This window comes from Xenopus laevis, chromosome 4L (genome assembly GCF_017654675.1).
Source record: "Xenopus laevis strain J_2021 chromosome 4L, Xenopus_laevis_v10.1, whole genome shotgun sequence".
Taxonomy (NCBI): domain Eukaryota; kingdom Metazoa; phylum Chordata; class Amphibia; order Anura; family Pipidae; genus Xenopus; species Xenopus laevis.
This window is the reverse complement of record NC_054377.1, coordinates 26,239,556-26,262,263: the sequence shown is the minus strand read 5'-3', so window position 1 is coordinate 26,262,263 and position 22,708 is coordinate 26,239,556. Positions and strand designations below refer to the sequence as shown.

Genomic DNA, 22,708 nt, shown 5'->3' with positions numbered 1-22,708 from the left:
CCCAGAGCTATGAGTGAGCAAGGAGAGAGTCAGGCAGAAAGTAATCTCACAGGAAGCTAATATGGCAGCTGATATCCTAAACTAACAGACAGTGTCTAAAGTCGTTGGCGTTCTATCTTGCCCTTTTGTGGCTAATGTATTGGCAATAAACTGCCTTGGTAGTTTTCCTTCTCCTTTAAGTAATTCTGCAAGCCTAAGAGGGGTGTGGAAATGGTCTCTGTGAGCCAGAGGAAGATTATCATGGCTTTCTCTTCATCTGTACAATCAGGTATGTCTGTGTAAAAAAAACAAAAAACATATATATATTTATTTTTTGTAGTACAGATAGTGTTTATGCACTTTTTTCCACATAAGTCCCGACTGATTGAGCTCATGTCAAAAGGGGGGTGATATTTCCCCATTAATGGCAGTACATATCTGTGAGCAGAGCAATATGGAAGCATGCTGTTATGTAGATACAATCATACATATATCCCTTTCATGAAGTTAGAAACACAAATAAAATGTGATCCTGCACGTATACACACGAGTAAATAGAGAAGCGCAAGTGTGGCGGCACATTTATTGTGACTGTGTGTAAACTCTCCCAGGCTTATGTTCTGTTTCCACTACCCTTCTGTTATACAGTATTGTCGCTATAGTATAATAATCATTAGCTGCTGTACGCACACACACACACTAACAGATGCACACGTACAAAAACACGTGTCACAAGTCATTGCACACGGACCATAAAAACTACATACAAAGTTACAAGGAGAAGCAACAAGTATCAGTCCATCTGCTGTGGAATTGTGTCACCACCTCACCACTATTGATATCACAATGGAATTCAATCTCCCACCCCACTGCTCTTTGGGTCATTTACACATGCAAAACTCCATATTGGTGTACGTATCTAAGGTACCACACAAGGCACCGAGCACTCACCAACAATCTATCTATAGAAGGTACAGTGACCTAACCTGAAAGGGACCCAGAATCAAGAAGTAATTTCCTACTAAGGTCCTCTCCAACCTTCTCTTATATTCATTCATCTGTTGCCTCCTCGTCTTCTTCCCCTGGGTGAACATTCGTGTCTTTTCAAGTGTCTACCCTTGAACTGTAGCTCTAAAGGGAGCGATGTTAATACCACACATTCCGTGTGCATGTGACATTGGCTTATCCTTCCTTTGCCCATTATGGAGGGAAGACTAATAGGACAACTCAGCTGATGTTCCCTTCATACCAGGCACTACCTTTTCACCCATCGCTGTTTTGTACCTCTGCCCCCACAAGCACACAAATGGCACATGGACCATTTCTACAGCACAGTGTGCATTGCTGACTCTACACCAACAACAACATTGGGAAATGGGGGAAACTTTGTCCTTGACAAAGATACATAGACAAAATACTGTGTTAATTTGTATCTTTTTCAAGTGTTGGCCTATAAATTTTAGCCAAAATACTAGACAGCTGTTAAACATGAAGTCGTTCTGTAGTCATGGCATCCATTAAATAAGCTCTTTTTAAGCTTAATGTGGTGAAAAAAATTCCCATTTGTATGTTTCATCTCTTTAATCTCCTTTCATCCTTGTGCCTTCTAGCTGTGTCCGACTTACATACTGCAGTAGCATTCTCCCAGCCTGACTTCTCTTCTCCTCCTTTAGTCTTTCCAATCATCCTGTTTACCAAGCGCACACACTGACCCTAACACCCATGTCCCTAATGCCTTCAAGATTCTTCATTTCACCCCATCAATCCACCCATACTTGACCTGTTTGTGCTTGTGGCAACAGAACTGTCCCATTCATGTATCATTTTCATGTGTAACAGCTCTATTTATCTGGGGCCCTAAGGTCCCTTCAACTTCTCTACCTACCCTCCTGAGAGCTCCACTTTGCAACCCCCTCTACTACTTTTATTCATTCACCCTCCCCCTTTATTCTGTCTTCTATGACACTTTTCTCTTCCACACATGAACCCAATTTAACAATTGCAAATCTATCTCCAAAATGATCAACAAGTCCTTGGAATGAGCAGACACCCGAAAAAGACAAGGCAAGCCCCATTGTGTTATATTGTGCTGTTTGTAGTAACGGTTATAGAATAAGGTAGTAGGGAAAGGCCTTGGACTCCTTGGATGTCCTGTTCCTCTCCATAGCTCTAACGGTATTTGTGCCTCTTGTATGGCTGGTGAGTTCAGAAGATGGAAATGGTATTTATTGCCTCATTGGGGTATTATTATCCCATTAAAAATACAGAACAGTTGTAATTGCCTACCAGTCTAGGGCCTTAAGAAGTTTTCCTAGAGGGTTAGTTTAGTTATTGCCCCAGTAGGAGTTTGGGAAGACACACTTTGTCAGCGCCACCAGAGATACAATAAGTTGTCCCAGAAGCATTCCTTAAAACCCTAGATATTAGCTATGCCCCAGGACTCCTGGAAGACAGATTCCAATGACGACTTCTGCCGATGAATCAGAAGCCATGGATGTGACAATAAGCCTCCAGGGATGCCACCAGGATGTACACCAACCACAGCCCAACGAAGAAGAGTGAGGTAATGATTTTAGGGATCCGCGGGCCTCCCAATTCCCCACTAATAGGTGGGCGCCTTCTATAGAGAAGAATGACGAGGCAGATAATGGAGAGTCCTGTGAAGAGGGTGACTGAGAATGCAAGGTTCCCAGGGACCACATAGAATTTCTGACCTTTCCCAGCCCAGTATATGGCAGCGATACTCCATGCCACACCTAGTCCCAGGAAAACATTCACTGCGTTACTGCCTGTCACATTACCGATGGAAGCATCCGCGTGGGGGTCCTGCACAGCCGCAACTTTACTTGCAAAAGTGTCTGAGGAGAGAACGGGAACGAGTTTATTGTCAGTAACATACAAATATCCAGTAGCCCTATGCTCATTGTTTCCATTCACTTCCCACTTCACAGCTTTAGGGATGCACCAAATCTACTATTTTGGGGAAACCCTAATTTGCACATGCAAATTAGGACAATGAAGGATTAAAGAGAACAAATGTTAAAAATGTTTCAACTTCCTTGTGTGTTTGACAAAAAAAGTCACGTAACAGGATTCGTATTTGGTTTGGCCAGGCAATTGGATTCGGCTGAATCCTGGATTTGGTGCATACGTACTTTAGATTCTCACTGGGCCAACCACATTACATCCAAAATGAGTGATGAGCATTCTTTTCACATCCATGTCACACACACAGTTCTAAAGGAGGATACAAGGCTAAAACAAAATGGCTAACCCATGACTCAAGACAGATGAGGGTCACAGGTCGATATACAGGAACAGCTTCCATGTGACCATAACAAAACCATGTGCATGGCACCTTAACGCACAGCTGCTAGATGGAATTCAGACACTGAGAGAAAGAACGAACTGTCCCTTCTCTACCTCAGATACACAGGGACATTATAACAAGCAGTTATGGATCTTCCTTTTTATTCTGGTCACCGCAACGTATAATCTCATTGGAATGTTTGGGAGATATTTAATCTCCCTTGACAGAAGCAACAGGATGGCAATTCCCTTTATGCCTGCGCTTATTTTAGTTCAGCTGAAAGGGAATGAATAAGCACATTCCTGTGTGTAAGGTTGCTTACTTGCATAGGACTGCTATATGAGAACATTGGTAAGGCGCAAGTAAAATTATAGGCCTCTCTGTTCCCTTACTGTCCTCCTTGTGATTAACGTCCTACTTTTTATCTTGATATGTGCACACAGGTCTGGACTTGGATTTTTATAATAAGATCTGGTATTTCAAGTACACAAAAGCCCACACAACCCACACCAGTCCAATAAACTGTGCCGGGCCTCTAGTGCACAGCATTCCAGGTGGTGAAAATGACCAATGCAAATACGTGAATGCTGATGTGGATAAAGACAAAATAGCCAGGGTGGAGGAACACAGACAGTGATACATTTTCCTGCTAACTTGATATCCAAATAATCTACATGTAATATGTTGAATACAGTAAAGTGGTCCATTCCTCACCTGGTACAGATGTTCCCAAAGCAACAAAGACCACAGCAGTGACAGAGTCCTTCAGTCCCACAGTGCAGCCAAAGTGAGTGGCCAGGTCCCCAGTGACAGCAGTGAGTATCCCAATGATGCAGATGGAAACAAGGAAGCAGGCCCATCCACCCCAGTACTCAGTGGGAGGCACAAAAGCAAAGAGAACCTTCCAGAAGACGGTCAGGAAATGCATGATGTAGTCGCAGCAACTGGGCAGCCCTTCCTCACTGCTCTCATCATCATCATCATCTCCTGCCCATGGGGACATGCAGGTAGGCCATGGAAAGGAAGGGGGTTGGTGGCAAGGAGAGTAGGAATGGGAAGAAAAGGGGTGGAGATAGAAAAGAGGGATAGAAAGTAAAGGGAGAAAAACAGCAAACCAAACAAAAACAGATGGAGAGAGGTAACAGAAAAATTGGCAGAGAAAAGAACGAGATAGATGTGAAGGGTACATAGATGTGTGGAGAGAACAGAAAGAGTATAGAAGGGGAGTTGCAGGTAAGAGGGGGAGATGTGGGTAAGAAACATGCCAGCAGAGAGTGCAATGAAGAAGGAAATAGTGTTAGTTGAGCTAGGAAGGCAGAGGAACAATAGCATTGCATGCATGAGTGGATCGTTTATTAAGAAAGGCATGAGCATACAGCCCTGTGTGCAGGATATATGTCAGTGTGCAAGTGCAAAGGTGATTGGTATGCAGGCATAAAGTGGCATATTATGTATACAGGATAAAAGTCTGAGAACTGGCACACTCACCAGCACTGACAGTCACTGCACTCACAAACTGCTCCCTCCAGCTGCTGCTCCCAACAACAAGAGCCAGGTTGGCTTTCTTAATCAGCTTATCCACAGTGTTCTGTGAAGAACAGCAACAAGGTGAGAATTTGGGCAAAACTTGAGAGTAGGGTGGTTTGGAGAAAACATGAGCTCACTGTGGAATGAGAACATGAAAGCTAAACCCCCAAACTGTAATGTTGAGGGTGGATATGGGAGAAAATGCACACCATCAGAAACTTGTTTAATCTTAAATGGAACTGTATAAACAGGGCATCCCCTGCTGAACATACATTTCTTTCTCTCTCCATCTCACCTTAAACTCATAGGACTCTTCTATGATGATTTCCATCTTACGGTGCTCCCCCAAACTGGGACTTCCAGCAACTTCTCCTCCTCCAGCAGTTGGCAGCACCCACTTTTCACCAGAATCTCCATGGGAAAAGAAAGGGAAATATAGAATTCACCTATGTGAGTATAACAGACCCATAGACAATTATAAGAGTCCTCAGCACTCAACCCATTATCAATATATTTAAGACAGAGACATTTTGTGCATACTGCTACTGAAAAATGCCTTACCCTTTAAACAAAACAGGGATTGTTTGTCCATATATTGCAATATATTTAAGCTGGCCAACTACATCAAAGTCATCCCATATCTGGCCAGTCCTATGCTCAATTTTCATCTGATTCATTAAGAATTCTATAGTTTCATTATACATTTTATAAAAGGGCCAGCTTAAATATATTGCAATATATGGACAAACAATCCCTGTTTTGTTTAAAGGGTAAGGCATTTTTCAGTAGCAGTATGCACAAAATGTCTCTGTCTTAAATATATTGATAATGGGTTGAGTGCAGAGGACTCTTGTAATTGTCTATATGTATTTTGTGGTCACAGTCTCGCTGCACCCCCGCCTAATGGTTTTAAAAACTAGTGGTGAGCACAACTTTCCCTTGTTTGTTATAACAGACCCATCACAGAAAAAATGCTCCCAAGTTCCTTTAACATTGTATTTCAAGCCTTCTTCATTGTGCTTTCCTGCAAATGCATTTCTCTGTCTCCCCCTCCAGTTCCCATAATCTGCATCTTCAGTTCTCTGCACTCCTCCTATCTTTCTCTTCTCTCAAGCACTGCAGTCTCCCCACTCAGTCACCTTATTCTTCTGTCATCTCCAGCTTTTCTTACCTCCTCTCTGCATTTCTGGCTCCCCCAGTTCTATGAAGAAGTTTTTGTTTTTCTCATATTCTTCATCGTCGATAACCTGTATTTCAATGAGTCTCCTGTGTGAAGAAGAAATTGTGAAATATGAACACATTAGTATTACTACTTCATAAAATATGGCTGAATAAGTATATGTGCACGTATAACTTAGTACTGTAGGGCTTCATCTTTTATTGTACACATTTAATTACATTCATGGGTGGTCTGGTCCCATCTTAAACGACGGCAGCAATGGGGTAGCAGACCTTGCAATCACTTAAATGGGTATTTCACCTCTTATAGCTTTGTGCTCTACATAAATACAGAATTGATGGTCTGGAGAAGAACTGGATCATCTGTGTGATGTAGCCAAACTCTATATGGGAACTTCTCAACCTCTCTCAACCTGAGCCATGTTGTTTTTGGGGTCAGGTGGAGTCTTGCTTAATAGAGGTAATAGAAAATAATTTTATCATAATTTCCAGCTGACATGAAGATAACCATTCCGACTAGAAGAAAAGAGGTTCCGTCTAAATATTCGGGTTTTTACAGTGAGAGTTGGAAGATTTGGAATTCTCTCCCTGAATCAGTTGTACAGGCTGATACATTAGATAGCTTTAAGAAGGGGTTGGATGGTGATTAGCAAGTGAGGGAATACAGGGTTATGGAAGATTGCTCATAGTACAAGTTGATCCAGGGACTAGTCCGATTGCCATCTTGAAGTCAGGAAGGAATTTCTTCCCCCTCTGAGGCAAATTGGAGATGCTTCAAATGTTTTTTTGCTGTCCTCTGGATCAACTGGCAGGTTAGGCAGGTTATATATAGAATTAAAAGGTGAACTTGATGGACATGTGTCTTTTTTCAACCTTACTTACTATGTTACTTTGTTTCCAAAACAGACATTTTATTGGGAACCATTGACTTATGGCTTTGGAGTGAGTGAGTGCAGAGAACAAAAGGGCATAAACAAATACTACTTTCAATTACAATTACAGAAAAGGTATTGTAAACATGAAAGTCCCTTTTGAATAACATAAGACAATACAGATATATACCCCCTGAATTCTATGGGGCAAATTTACTAAAGCGCAAAGTGGCTAAGGCTAGCGCAAATTCTCAAGCGTGATGTTATTTCGTTACTTCGCCGATTTACTAACGGGCCCTGGCGTAAATTCGCTAGCGAAGTGGACCTACTCTAGCGCTACTTCGCACCCTTACGCCAGACGAAGTTGCGCTATGGCAAAGGGACGCAACTACGCTAATTCACTAACTTGCGGATTTTCATGAACGTTACCTCTTGCGCCAGACTTGCCTTTGCCAACTGAGACCGGGCGAAGTGCAATAGAGTAGATAGGGCTTGCTTCAAAAAAAAGTTGACATTTTTTCTAAGTCCCAAAAAACGCTGGCGTCTTTTCCTTTTTTAAGGGTGATAGGCTGAAAAAGATCGTACATTTTTTTGGGGGTACCCTCCTTCCCCCCTACATTTCCTTACATATGGCACCTAAACTATACAGTGGGCACATGTATAGGGCAAAATAACAACTCTATTTTATTTTATGAAGCTTTTCCAGCTTGTGTAGTGTAATGTATTTGGTGCTACACATACGTCCATTGTACTTTAACTTGGCACCGTATGCAAATTAGGCATCGCTAGTGTAACTTCGCTTTGCTTGACGAATTAACGCTAGCGCAACTTCGCTATTGTTCTCCACCCTGAGCGCAACTTCGCATTTTAGTGAATTTGCGTAGCGCTGGCGAAGCTACACCTGGCGAAGTGCGGGGGAGTGTGCCGAAGCTGTCGCCGGCGCACTTCGGATCTTAGTGAATTTGCCCCGTATGTTTGTGTGCACACATATTCTCAGTGTATAGTTTCTCTTCCCCTCTCCTAAGCCAGATATGCTTATAACTGATTGGGCTCAAGGTTTTGGCAGAGAGCTGATACTAAGTATAACTCAAGGAACAGCATCAAGGTGTCTCAGCACATAAAGGCATCTTTGGTCCTTCTGTGTTTCTTCTGAACTGGCAAAGATTTTCTCCTGTTTTATTATATATTACAATTTCTTTTTTTACTGTTCCATTTTTTTTGTCTTATTTGATCACAAAAGCAATGGAACTAAGAAAGCAGCTCTATTAACGTTCTAGTATAACATTACAATACTTTTATAAGAACGTGGAATATAATAACCTTCAATTCTGCTTATATACTGTTCTTTTTGTACCACAATATTCTGTACAGTCTTCACAGACACCAATAAAAAGCAGCGAGGAACTGACCATTCTAGAGGTATAATAACATTAATTTCAATATAAATGTGTACAAAACAAATGTTCTTCCCCAGTTTTGGGGCACCATTGCACAAACCCATTCTTGCTCACAGGTGCGAATGGTCCTTGTATGCTGTTCTATGAAGCTGGTTGGAAGTGATAATGAAATGGTGCCATAGTGCAATGCAATGACTTGGCTGGTGTCCCTGCATGAAGAATCGCTTTTAAGGCAATTGCTAAAGCAGGGCCAAAAGAACAGGAGAGGAAGCGTATTGACATCTTGTCTCTGCACAGGAAATAAAGTGTGAGGGGAAAACAATCGATATTGTGGTTAATAAAATGAAATCTTGTCTCCAGTTTTAATGTATTACTGGCTTCTCCCTGAGCAATACGGCCTAGGTGGGGCTCATAACAACACATATTGGCTCTAACAAATCACCCTCAGGCATTGAGGCACCAGGCAGAGCTTATTCAGGAACATGTGCATCCCAAGTACTGAAGGAAATGAATCATTCAAACTTCAACCCCCACCAAGTATGGGAATGAACCAAGGAACATGTACATCGGCTTCCCCTTGCTGTGTCTTCCCCTTAGGACACACTGCCTTTATAGCTGATAAGGGAATCAGCAGAAACGTTATCTGTAAATTAAATTGGAATGGAAAGCAGATTCTGTGAGTCCTTTGCTATTGCCCTTTATTTGCCAGACTGCAGAAACAATGTATTAAAATTAACTCTCCTCCAGCCAAGAATGCCTTTTCACACTTCCCATAGACGTGCAAATTTTATTCCCATGTACACGTTCCGATGGATCGACCTGCTATTAACCATTTAGATTAAATAAAGTAGCAAAAATAAATCAGACGATGTTTTGGCCATTAGTTGACAGACAGACAATTGCTTGAAAGTTGCCTGACAAATAGTAGTGACAGTCACTTATTGATATTGTCAGGTAGGCAATACATGCGGAGATATTATCATTAGAATTCGTCTAACCTGTATGATTGACTAAACAACCGAACGCCATGGTACGAAAAATGTTGGGACAATCCGCACATAGTCCAAAAATCGTACGAATCTTCATTTCATATGACTGTATCCTCGTATCTATGGCCAGCTTTAGTCTTTGTATTATTACGTTTTCTAATCATGGAATACTGTGTGTATGGGAATTTGGATCTTGGCTGGGAGTGGTGTCAACAGGAATCAACATCCTTGCACAAGGGCTGGGCTGCAGATCAAACTAGTCACAATACCCCTCCCCAATCACAAGCTTTCCTACAGCCTCTCTGGTGACTAATCTACCAGAAAGCCCCCTCTATAATGTCATCTTAACAGGGTGGGGACAATCAGGGGTATCACTATTGGCTGGAGGAGAGTTGACTATTGCCTGGAGGAAAACTGTCTATTGGCTGGAGAAGTGTTGACTATTGGCAGGAGGAGAATTAACTATTAGGTGGAGAATTGAGTGGAGAACTGTCTATTGGCTGGAGCAGAGTTGACTATTGGTGGGAGGAGAGATGACTATTGGCAGAAGGAAAATGGACTACTGACTGGAGAAGAATTGTCTATTGGCTGAAGCAGAGTTGACTATTGGTGGGAGGAGAGATGACTATTGGCAGAAGGAAAATTGACTACTGACTGGAGAAGAACTGTCTATTGGCTGGAGCAGAGTTGACTATTGGCTAGAGGAGAGGTGACTATTGGCTAGAGAAGAACTGACTATTGACAGGAGAAGAATTGACTGTTGGCTGGAGAAGAGTTGACTATTGACTGGAGGAGAGGTGACTATTGGCTGGAGGAGAGGTAACTATTGGCTGGAGAAGAATTGACTACTGGCTGGAGAAGAGTTGACTATTGGCAGGAGGAGAATTGACTATTGACTGGAGAACAACTACTATTGTCTGGAGCAGAGTTGACTATTGGATCCACATGCGGTCCAAATCGTACAAATGTTCATATGACTATACCCTGGTATCTATGGCCAGCTTTAGTCTCTGTCTTCTTAAGTCTTCTAATCATGGAATATGCAAGGCTTTATGGGAATCTAAGTCTTGGCTGGGAGTGGGGTGCAGTTCATCCCGAATCCCTCAGAAATCAACCTCTTTGCACAAGGGTTGGGCTAGAGGTCAAACTAGTCACAAGGCCCCTCCCCAATCACAAGCTTTCCTACAGCCTCCTATTAGGTAAACGAGAGAAGGGACAAACAATAACAACTTTCAATTGCTACATTTACAAACACCTTGAAAAATTGTATGAATGTGTATTGGAGTGTTGCTTAGAATTATGTTTTCTTTCATTAGGCAAACAACAGTTTTCAGGTTGAAAGTCGATAATTTTCTATAGAATTCTACTCACACTCTATTACAATTTCAGTAACAATTGCTGATACGTTTTATGGAACAAATGAATTAATCTTATTATGGTTTATCTGAATAGCTTGGGCAACGGGCACATCAGCTCTTTACCAGAGGATAAAGCAGAATACCATAGGTACCAGTGTATGGGGAGTTGATTGTAAGAAAAGAGTTGACAGAGGCAAAGTCTATCAACCATCTTGACTATTTTTTCTAAGCCAAGCACTCAACTATATCACTTGGCTCAGCTCTGTCAAGCTAGCCATAGATATTCTGATATATACTTATGTCCGACTCATGATCAGTAACTTAACTACCCCCCTTGGGGCCCCACATCTCCAGATGTGTGGTTTCCTTACCGCGTTCACTGCTGTGTGGTCTCTGGCGGGCCCCAAGGGGAACGGGCCCTGGTGCAATTGCACCCAATCAGCTCCGTTTGAGGGAATCACACCCCTCACCTGGGATTGAAGAGTTAACACAATAGCTCTTCCAAGCTCTCCTAATAAGCATTTACAATAGTTTGATATGGGCCTTTCAAGTTGTTATTAACTAATTCATATGGAAGGACCATTCACTTACGATAACATTTCCAATTCTGATGTTAAGAGAAGGCTCGAGGGAGAGATGTTTTACCAGGCTGTGCCAAGTATTATCAATATGCAGCATTAAATTCAATTTTGGAATGATATAGAACAGTCCTCCTGCTTATATCTCACACAGCTGCCATGGAAAGATAAAACACACAAGAGAATGTTTCACAAATACTACCCGCTACTTTCTAATACTCTGAATGTATAAGAGCAGACACTCTGTAATTCACTAAATACCCCTTTTCCCTTTTGCTACTAGTAAACTATCCTGTTTTACCTGCAGATTTGGAAATGGAACAATTTGGGGATTAGCTGCTGAAATGGAAGTCACAGGATCTAGATTTGTTGGAGAATGCACCAATTTATAGACTTTCACCTCCTATTTTCCAACTTTTGCTCTCATATGGGGGGAGACATTTAATGGGTTAGGGGACTTTCATTTTTTCAGCTCAATTTGCACGCTCTTTCATACATTTAATCTCCCCTACTCATTAAGTTTTAAAACTTATCACACAGGGGTTGATTTATCAACTTTTTATGAGTGGTACCAATATGTAACAAAAGATTTAGTCTTAAAGGAACAGTAACACCAAAAAATTAAAGTGTTTTAAAGTAATTAACATATAACATACAGTACTGTTGCCCCGCACTGGTAAAATTGTGTTTTTGCTTCAGAAAGACTACTATAGTTTATATAAAGAAGCTGCTGTGTAGCCATGGGGGCAGCAGTTCAAGCTGGAAAAAAGGCATAGGTTACATAGCACATCACGGATAAAACACCATTGTATTGGACAGGGCTCATCTGTAATGTGCTATGTAACCTGTGCCTTTTCTCCTGTTTTTCCAACTTGAATGGCTGCCCCCGTGGCTACACAGCAGCTTGTTTATATAAACTATAGTAGTCTTTCTGAAGAAAACACACCAGTTTTACAAGTGCAAGCTAACAGTATATTATATATTCATTTTTTGGTGTTGCTGTTCCTTTGAAGGGATGTTTTACCTTCAGAGAAGTGTCGAAATATCAACAGTCCATCATTAAAAATATTACATCTTCTTAAATTCCAGCACCACTGATTCAGTAAGTTGCTACAGGCGGGTGTCAGTGATCCCCTGCCTAAAGGGTAATGAGAGAAACTATTCAGATCAGTGATGCACTGCTTAGTGGTATTTATCTTGACAGCAGATTTATTTAAAAAAAATAAGATCTACTGGGAAACTGTTTTTAGCAACAGCGGCTGTTTATTTTTGGGCACTTGTCGGACGGTAAATATTTCTGTGCTGCAGCAATTCTTTCCAGCGTGGAATATAACTGTTCAAATCCTTTCTTTTCACAGTCGATTTGCATCAGGAAGTAATGATTCAAATGGTTTATAGAGCTACCACCCCATTAAACATAATGGTGTTCGATAGCTCATAGTCAAGAACATTTTGATGTATCAGCTTAGATAAATGTGTCAGTTTCATTGAAAAAATCTCCTGACAGTAAGGTACATTTTAATAAACTGTAAAAACCTCCTGAACAGCTGGGAATCCTTCTGGATCAGGTTGACCATTAATAAATGTCCATATTTGCTGGGGCAGCCTGGCCGATTTTAAACATACTGTTCTACAGTTGGACATGTAAACCAGATTAGGGGACTGCTTCAGCAGATTTCCACCAATCCTGATATCAGCGAGTGAACCATTTCAGTGAATGAATTGGGGCATTGACAGATGACAAAGTTAAGAGGAGTTGCAATTCATTCAAACGTCCTGCCGTTACTATTGTTCAGGCAGTTAGCCTAAATAAACAAATGTTTCCGTCCTTCAGCCCACAGGCAGATCAATTAGATACTGGAGAGTATTTTCTAAGGGTCAGGGCACATGCTCAGATTCGGGGAGATTCGTCGCCCGGCGACAAATCTCCTCCTCTTCAGGGTAACTAATCTCCCCAAACTGCCTCCCGCCGGCTAGAATGTAAATCGCCGGCGGGATGGCACTCAGAGGGCTTCGTTTTCCGAAGTTTCGTCATGAGGCAACTTCAGGGGGCTTTGGAAAACGAAGCACTCCGAGTGCTCCAGTGCCAGCACTGTGTATGTTATACAGTACATCTTAGAGTGGTCCTGGTTTCCTGCTTGCCCAATGCCCCCTGTATGTGCCATACTCTGCCTAGCCTACTCTGCCTGTGTGTGCCATACTTTGCTTGCCCTATGTTCCCTGTGTGTGCCATACTCTGCCTGCCCTAGGCTCCCTGGGTGTGCCATACTATACCTGTCCTATTCTCCTTGGGTGTGCCATACTCTGCCTATGTGTGCCATACTCTGACTTCCCTATGCTCCCTGGGTGTGCGATACTTTGCCGGGGTGTGCCTTAATCTGCCTGTGGAACATAAGCCTGGTATTTGTTTTGGGGGTTTGTTAGCATTTGAAAATTATTTTTAGGGGTCCCTAAGATGTTTAATCATGTGCTAGAGGTGCTGTGTTATCCACAGGGGACGAGGAGGCATATGGATTTAAGAGTAGGTCTTAATATGACTTTTTCCACATATGAGTGATAAGTGATATCTCTGCAGTGAGCACCAACCTTTTGGTATTTTGGTGGGCTACCACAATTAAAGTGGACATGGTCTTGTGGTAACATGGGTGTGGTTTAAAGGAGAAGGAAAGCTTACTCCATATTCTTTGCTGGAATTAAAGTTCACTTTATAGTGTGCTGAATCAGTAAGGCATTTTTTGTTATAGGCATTTTTATAGTTAAAATCTAAGTCTCTTAGTTCCATTCATCATGGGGCTGGAGTACTGGTAACCTGTTGTGCATGCGACTCCATAGCGCATCATCAATCAAAGAAGCAAAGCAGCACTTATATAATAATAAAATAATATATTTATACTTATAATGCTGCTGCGCGTAATATTAGAACAGAAAATGCTGCCCGGGCAGTGGGAGGATGGAATGTAAAGAGTTTGGTGATGTTACCCTAGTGCAGCCGGCAGGTTTTCAAAAGAGCAGCATACAGAGCGAAAGAAAAGCACCAATATGAGAAACAGTTAGTGTTTTGAAAACTGTGTATAGATGCAGTTAGAATGTGCAACACTAAATTTCAACCTTTGCTTGTCCTTTTAAAGTGGGTGTGGTTTAAAAACAGGGAGTGGTCAACACATTATTGGCCCTCCACCATGTACCGGTACCACAGAAGTTGGACAGCACTGTTCTAATATATGCTAGTATAGACCAACCAGGTATGCTTTACGCCCAATCAGCATGTGGGTCAACCAAATGGAGAGTGTGCTAGGGGCCACACACTTAGTATGGCCTTCTTGTACTTCTGAACAAAGAACAGAAATAATCAGACGTATTCAATGTGTGTCAGAAAGTTAAATCAGACAGCTAATCACAGTATTAGAAAAAAAAAAACACGGTTGTGTTTATCGTGCAGTGCCTTGCCCTTTGTTATTTTTTTTATAAATCAGAACAGCAGGAAGTGAAGAGGAGTTGTGGTTCCTCTCTACTTCCTCATCTGTTGTCCATTGTGCATCGGCAGATTACATTTTCAAACCCATCCAATTCCCAAACCTGCCGATATTCAAAGTACATGGACAACAGATATTAATCAAAACTGGCGGCGGCAGGTTAGTACTAGTAATCATTTTGTAGAATAATATTGGCACATGTATAGCCAGAAAAGGATCCGGTATTAAATTTGACAGATGTCAAGGAGACAATCACACATGTGTTACCTGGTTCTAAGTGTAATGAAATTCAGGAGTTGAATAACACCCTAATTAAATGGTTCAATACCCCATATAAATTCCACAAGATTTTCCCTGCAAAACTAGAGATATAATTCACAAGTGGGTTCCATGTTTCACAAACTCTGGTCTTGCTCAATCATAAAAAAACATATTGGGACCAGGTCATATAGTTAATTACGTGGTTCATGGAAAACTAAACTTAAAATCAATCAGGGATGCCAAATGTTAGACACCCCCCCCCAGTGATTCTAACTGCTTACCTGGCAACCTCCTGTTACCCTACCACCCTACCTCCTGTTAGCAGCAAACTTTACCAGCTGCCATAGTTTGGCACATTTTAATGGGCTTTTGGGTGCTCTAGGTGTTTTTTAATGGCTCTATCATGATTCTCAGATCAGAAATACATGTTTCTCTTTAATGTTTTTCCTAACAGTTTATTGATGCTCTCCTCAATGCAATCAAACTACTTCTACTCTCTACTTCTGGAAATCTTCTGAAAATCTTCTACTGCTCCCTCTCTCAGTTAAGGAATAGTCAACTATTAAAGGATACAGTGCCAGTGCATTATACTCTTTTAGATATAGAAGGAAAATGCTTTAAATAGTTGTGTTTCTGGTTACTTTATTGAAAATTTCTGCAAAAATCCCAATAGTCCCGCCCATCTGTTCCACTTCCTGCTTTCTCCTTTCCCAGGCAGCACAGGGGAGATGCTGGCACTCAGAACACTGCACTGAAGGATAGGAACCAATCAGCAGCTAAGCTGACCTGATAGGGAACTAAAGCCTGTCTTTGCTTGTGTGACCGCATTGCTGTGATTGGCTTTCCCCTCCTACTGTGCTTCTGGCAGGGACCAGTAGGACACGCCCACTTTTAATTTGAAACAGGGACCAGAGAACATCTATGGGGAGCTCCAATAAAGAGGCTAATTTTGAAGACAATATTAATTTTTGGGCAAAAGCCAGCACCATATACTATACATTATTGTCTACAAAATTAAGGTTTATTTATCCTATATTTATCCTATTGATAGGTTTTACAAGCTGCCTGCAGTTTTTGTATATAAAATAAAATGGTAAAAAAAGCCTACAAAAATGTATTGACCTGTATATAAATAAATTAAATAATAATACAGTATACAATTACAGGTATGGGAACTATTAGCTTGGGACCTGCGGTTTTCTGGATAAGGGGGCTTTCCGTAATTTGGATCACCATTCTCTAAGTCTACTAAAAAATCATTTAAACATTAATTAAGTCAGATAGGATTGTTTTTCAGTTGAAAAATATGCTGCTTGAAATAAATACTGCCTCCAGTAAGGATTAATTATATCTTAGCTGAGATCAAGTACAAGCTACTGATTTATTATTACAGAGAGAAAAAGGACATTTTTTTAAAATGTGAATTATTTGATTAAAATGAAGTCTATGGGAAATGGCCGTTCCTTAATTCAGAGCTTTCTGGATAATGTGTTTGCAGATATCTGATCCCATACCTACAAACCAAGAGCAATTCCAAAAAAGCATTTGTATGGAGTGGTGCTAGGTATTAGTGATGTTCGGGCCGACCTGAGGCCTGCGGGACCCACACATGGGCAGATAATATGCCAAATTGATATCAGCAGCTTTAATCTGCCCGTATATGGCCACTTTAAGTTAGCCTGACCTAGAGGTAATATAAAAGAAGCTGAAAATCTGTCTAATGATGTGTATTTTCTGTTGAAAGCTTTGCAGAAAAGAGAGAGTGGAAGCAGTTTAGGCAAGAGCTATATTCCCATTTCTTCATATTGTTGAGTCTGTAAAGCTTAATCTATCATCTTTTATTTTGCACATGCACAGAATATGAAGAGCATAAAAATAAAGCCTCCTATCCATGGAAACATAAAGTAATTAGATGAAGCTAAGCTCTGTACCCTTTGTCCTAGTATAGAGTACTGGAACCCTGTTTCTGTATGCATCATAGATCTTTAATCACAACTGTTTCATTATTACACATATGATTTTCTCATTAAAAGTACATGCCAGGTACCTGGATACCTGGCTAAGGTGCGGGATTGATCCCTCCTACCCTCCCCTCAGGTTATCACACAATTTGTCCCCAACAAAGTGTCAATTCCGGTTCACAATGACACCATTTCCGATTTCGTGGGCCCTGAGGTCAGAATGTAAATTAACTATTTGTGGGCTGGGTTAAGTAAAGGGTCTAGGTAGAGGAACATATTAGGTGGCAGGTGCAGGTCGTGGCTGGGTCGGGCATGGGTTTGCCCAACAGAACCCGAGTTGGACTCTTCCCCACATCACTTTTACCTTTTCCCCTTTTTCCTTTGGTGCCCTTTTGTGGGAGTCCTAATAAAGATGACTGGGTAGATGGTAGAATAACTGCTGCAGATTAACTGCACATCTAAACATCACACAAACAATTTTAATTGGATACTCATTCCTATTCAAAATCACAATATAGATTCAATCGGATTAGGTAGCCCAGCAAATGGAGCCAAGAACACCAGTAGCTAAAGAAACTTGATGATTGAATTGGTTGGATCTGATTCTGAAGAACCATCCTGAGTAACAGACCAAAGCTACCGCAAAAAAACTATGTGGTTCTGATCCCATAATGATAATGTTTATAAACACTATTAAACTATGGGTCATTTTAGTGGTGATGTTTGAAATAGGTGATGCGTACGTGTTGACCATTGTGTTCTGGAAGTCCCTGGTTATATGGGATTGGAATCATGTGGAACTGCCGACCTAAATATTTACGACCATTATAGCAGATTACAGAGACACTTGTGTGTGCAATCAAGTGTACAGTCTAACAGAGAACTGCTTGACAGTCTGACCTTGTTATCAGCTATAGACATTTAAATGCAGCTTCAGCATTTTCCTCCTGAAAGAATATCCAACTGTGCTGACCATCCCAGTTTGTCAGAATTCATCTTCATAAGGTTATAGTATATCTGAGATAATTTGGTTATATCTAGTATAGCATCATGCTGCCTACACACATTAGCTCAGATATGAAGGCAATTAAGAATTAACTGAGTCATTATAAAACAAATGGATTCCTAGCATAGTGCTGTATGAAGAGAAGAGAAAGTGTACCATGGAGCTAAACACTCGTGTTTACATAGAAACAATAGGAAAAGCTTTTCCCTAATGCAAACAAGCTGGAGGGACTGAAGCAATAAGAGCATATGGATAATTCAGAACTTGGTGCATCCATAGTCATACTCATACACCCTCATATCTGTGACTTCTCAGTTAAGGGGACCTGTCACAAAGCAGCTGTATATTTGGGGCAGATTTATTAAAGGCTGAGTTGTATTTAACCTGAAAAATGTGAGTTTTCAGGGGTATTTTTCAGTCAAAACTTGAATTTTCGGATTAAAAATAAAAAAGCTCACATTTTTCAAGATCTATTATGCCCCAAAGCTGGAAAAGGCTCAAATCCGAAAATACTCAAGCTAAAACCTGTCGAGGTCACGTAGAAGTCAATGGCAGAGGTGTTAATAGCCTTCATGATGTTCAAGTTTTTTTTGTTTGGTTTTACTCAACTTATTCAATTCTAGCGATTCAAGTTTTTTCCAGCGGAAAACTCAATCAATTTGAGTTTTTGGGTTGTTCAACTCGATTTAAACCCATAGTTTAAAAAAACAGTCCCCCCTACCCTGAGTAGACCCCCCCTCATCCGCCCAGCCTACCTGCCCCCCCTCCTCCCCCAGCCTACCTGCCCCCCGGGCAAATGCCCCTAATTTTTTACTTACCCCTCCGTGCAGATTCTGGCCTCGGAATTCACGCAGCCATCTTCTTCTTCTCCGTAATCTTCGTGTATTGGCGGCCTTTTCGGCGCATGCGCAGTTGGAGTAAATTTCCGGTCCCAAACCACTGCTCATGTGCCGAAAGTAAAGAAATTTTTAGAAATTTTTTTGTAAATTTTCATGGCTTTCGGCGCATGCACAATGGTTTGGGACCGAAAATTTACTCCAACTGCGCATGCACTGAAACTTCCGCAAAAAGACAGAAGAAAGAAGATGACTGCCGTGAACTCAGAGGCCCGAATCTGCGCGGAGAGGTATGTAAAAAATTAGGGGCATTTGCCCGGGGGGGGGGGAGCAGGTAGGCTGGGGGGAGGTTGGTCTACCCAGGGTAGGGGGAGGGTTTTTTTTATTACGGGTTGAATTCTCCTTTAAAATGAGTTGTGTATAAAAGGTATAAAAATTGTACCTTTGATAAATAACCCCCTAAAAGTCCCTTTGAATTAAACATAAAACCCATTTTTTTTAATTAAAACTGGTGTAGGCACCAAAATGGTAGACATAATGCCCAGGCTACACAATTATACAGTGCACTCCATAATGTTTGGGACAAAGATACATTTTCCTTTGATTTACCCCTCTGCTCCTTGTTTAAATCAAACAATTCAGACGGGATTAAAGTGCACATTCCAGACTTTCATTTAAAGTTATTGGGAAAATTCTTAAAATGGCCAAGCCAGTCACCTGTATAAAGTCGCTATGTATAAAGTGTTGTAATTTCTACATAGTGAAACTGAAATTTATGAAATTTATTGCCATCTTTCTAAGCGGTGGTGACCAGGCAGAGGGGCAGGGTCGTGCCGTTAGGGGCGGGACGCCCGTGACATCAGGGGGCAGGGTTATGACGCAGTGATCGTTGATTGGCAGATCGCCATGTCAATCAAAGGAATCCTGCCCAGTTTTCCTTATTTGGAAAACCGGCAGGAAGTTTTGACCCGGGCAGCCCTTCAAAATACCAGGCTGTCTGGGTCAAAACCGGACAGGTGGCAACTCTATGTATACGTCAGACAACCTGAAGTCAGACATCATGCTGGGTGATATTTTGATGGCTGATTCAGTTAATGCCTTTAAGAGGGGCTTGGATGATTTCTTGGATAGATATAATATCAAAGGCTATTGTGATACTAAACTCTATAGTTAGTATAGATATGGGTATATATAATTTATGTAAAAGTATGAATGGGTGTGTATGGATGCTGGGTTTTCATTTGGAGGGGTTGAACTTGATGGACTTTGTCTTTTTTCAACCTGATTTAACTATGTAACTAGGTAACCTGCAGCTTGCTTCTGTATTAGCTTGTCTCCTTGTTTACGAGAATAAAAAACTTGCCTGGTTCTTTGTGTACCCATGTCATTGGAAGAAAAATCAAAGACAAAAATGTCCAAACATTATGGAGGGAACTGTAGATGCCTACATGGAACTCGCAGCCTGCCCCTCGCGATTAGAACTCTGTCAAGCACAAGCAGCGCTGTATTAATTGGAGAGATGCAGATTTTTGCACTCCATTTTGGAGCACAAAGTCTCATTACATGGCTGTAAGAGACTAGCTACTATAAGCATAATATATTTTAATTTTATTGGTTATTTGCAAGGGGCTCATCAGCAACTACATTGTTGTGATTCTACATAAATACAAGACCCTTCCAATAAAAATGTATGCATTTATCTAATTAAACGATTAGATGACCTGTAAGGTAATAGAATGGACAATTATTTTCCTTCTTGGTCTGAATTTATCCAGCTATTAAATAGGGGTCACTGACCCCCACCAACCAGAAACTGTTGCTCTGTGAGACTACAAATTTATTGTTGTTACATTTTATTACTTATTGTTTGATTAAGGCCCTCTCTTATACATTTTCAAATCTCTTAGCCAAACAACTGCCTGGCTGCTACGGTAATTTGGACTATAATCATAAATCATAAAAAGTTAAGACAATTGCAAATCGTCTCAGATCATTACCCTCTCCATCAGGCTGGACTGGGATTCAAAACAGACCCTGGCATTTGAAGAACAAAGAGGCCCAAACAACCCCCCACAAGCACAATAAATAGAGTCAACTTACATTTTCCAGAATCCACAGATTGCCAGACCGGGCCTGCGTTTCATTATTAATTACATTTTTTGTTAATTTTAAGATGAACAACCCCTTTCATTACAGCACAAGGGCAGTTTTATAGGATGATTATGCCAATGGCTATCATGTTTTCTGTTTGGCTATATCACAGACAGGTTTGTTTTCCAAAATTAAAATGTTAGTTTGTAAGCTCTTTACCTATTGTATCGGTTCTGTTTTTATATGCAATCTGTATGTTCAATGTATACATCCATTTATTTACAGCACTGCAGAATACTGTATATTGCTGCTTTCTAAATACCTGATAATAATCCTAATTCAAAGAAAACACGCTCCTATGTTTTACTGCTTTTAGGTAGGGAAAAGAAATTCCATCTACAGTTATCTTGCACATTCCAGTGTCTGCAGTGAATCCATCCTCATTATTTCATTTTCATGGAAACAGAATATGTCAAAATCTTTCCCTAGGAATGGCATCTGTGATGTTGCTGAGACAGTAAGTATGTTGCATGGTGACATGCTACACTTAATAGCCTTCTCAAACAGCATGGTGCATAAAGCCGGCAATGCATGCAAATGCAGGAAGGATTAAGCATCTCTTATGGGAATCCTTCAGAGCAAATGGTGTTGCCATTCAAAAAGCAGATATGGGCCAACAAGGCGTTTTAAAATTTAAAATGGGGACAATTGAGTTTGTTGTAGAGCAAATCTACAGCTACCACACTAGCTTAAATACATAGGGTATGTAAAGAGGTGGGTACACATGGGTAGAGATGGCTGATGTTGTTAAATGAGAAGGAAAGGTTAAAACTTAGTAACCCTTATATGAAAGGTCCACCTAAATATACCAGTAAACCCTCAAAGTAGTGCTGCTCTGAGTCGTCTGTCAAAATAAACACTGCATTTATTTTCTTCTATTGTGTATACATGGGCTTCTGTATCAGACTTCCTGCCTTCATCTTAAACCTCCAGGGCTAGGGCTTGAGCATGCTCAGTTTGCTCCCCCCCCCCTTCTCTGCTGTAATCTGAGCCCAGAGCTATAAGTGAGCAGGGAGAGACTCAGGCAGGAAGTGATGTCACACCTAGCTAATACTGTAGCTGCTATCCAAAACAGACAGAGAGCTTCTAGAGCTTTTTACTCAGGTATGGTAAAACATTCAACAGCATAAATATAGCATTCTAACTTGCGCTATTGCAGCTAATCTATTGGCAATAAAATGCCTCCGTAGCTTTCCTCCTCCTTTAAGGTAATTTGGGTCGTGAGTATATGTGCAAGTGTACGGGATCCAATCATTAGACAATCAGATTGCTGCTTGAATGTATCAGTCAAATTGAACAATGATCTTCTTGTTAGCCATACAGGCACATACTGTATGTGCCTTTCTTAATGTTATATGCTCCTCACTATGTAACTTCAGGTAAGATATAAATATATATATATATATATATATATATATATAAAAGAAACATGCATAAATGAGGTATAAGGCACATGAGTTTGCCACAGGATTGCTAAGCACACACAAACTGATATATAATCATTATACAGCAGTGACTCATATCTCCCAATGGTCATAATTATACTTCTAAGATGATGGTGCTTGCTGGAAAGTGGGTGGGAATTTGAGCAGATCAGGTCCATGCCATGCATAAATGGGCATGGTATAAAATATGCAGAAGGCATATTGCCCTAAGAGCTATCCTGAAAACAGGACCAGTTCTAATGGTTAGGTATTTTCTAAAGCTTTTTTGCCCACAGAAGCACCTTTTTTTCGCAAGACACAATACACCTGGGGTGCCATCACTCTAGTGGAAGAGATATGAAAGCTTAGCTATTGTAGAGCAATCAAAACCATTCAACTTTTAAAAC

At 40.9% G+C, this 22,708-nt stretch overlaps 1 protein-coding gene across 2 annotated transcripts in view; it reads right to left on the bottom strand.

Moving 5' to 3' along the window:
- Window positions 1–1,300: 1,300 nt before the first annotated feature.
- The window catches only part of LOC108713907 (sodium/calcium exchanger 1), a 29,234-nt gene continuing 7,826 nt past the window's right edge, over window positions 1,301–22,708 (bottom strand). Inside the window, exons 3-7 of one of the 2 annotated variants that reach the window (XM_018257618.2) lie at window positions 5,988–6,082; window positions 5,112–5,227; window positions 4,778–4,877; window positions 4,004–4,276; window positions 1,301–2,837 (exon numbers count right to left, since the gene is read on the bottom strand). In XM_018257618.2, the coding sequence (XP_018113107.1) occupies window positions 2,461–2,837; window positions 4,004–4,276; window positions 4,778–4,877; window positions 5,112–5,227; window positions 5,988–6,082 (961 nt within the window). In that variant the 3' untranslated portion in view covers window positions 1,301–2,460. The remainder of the gene's footprint in view (window positions 2,838–4,003; window positions 4,277–4,777; window positions 4,878–5,111; window positions 5,228–5,987; window positions 6,083–22,708) is intronic. The other variant, XM_041590001.1, reaches the window with a different exon arrangement.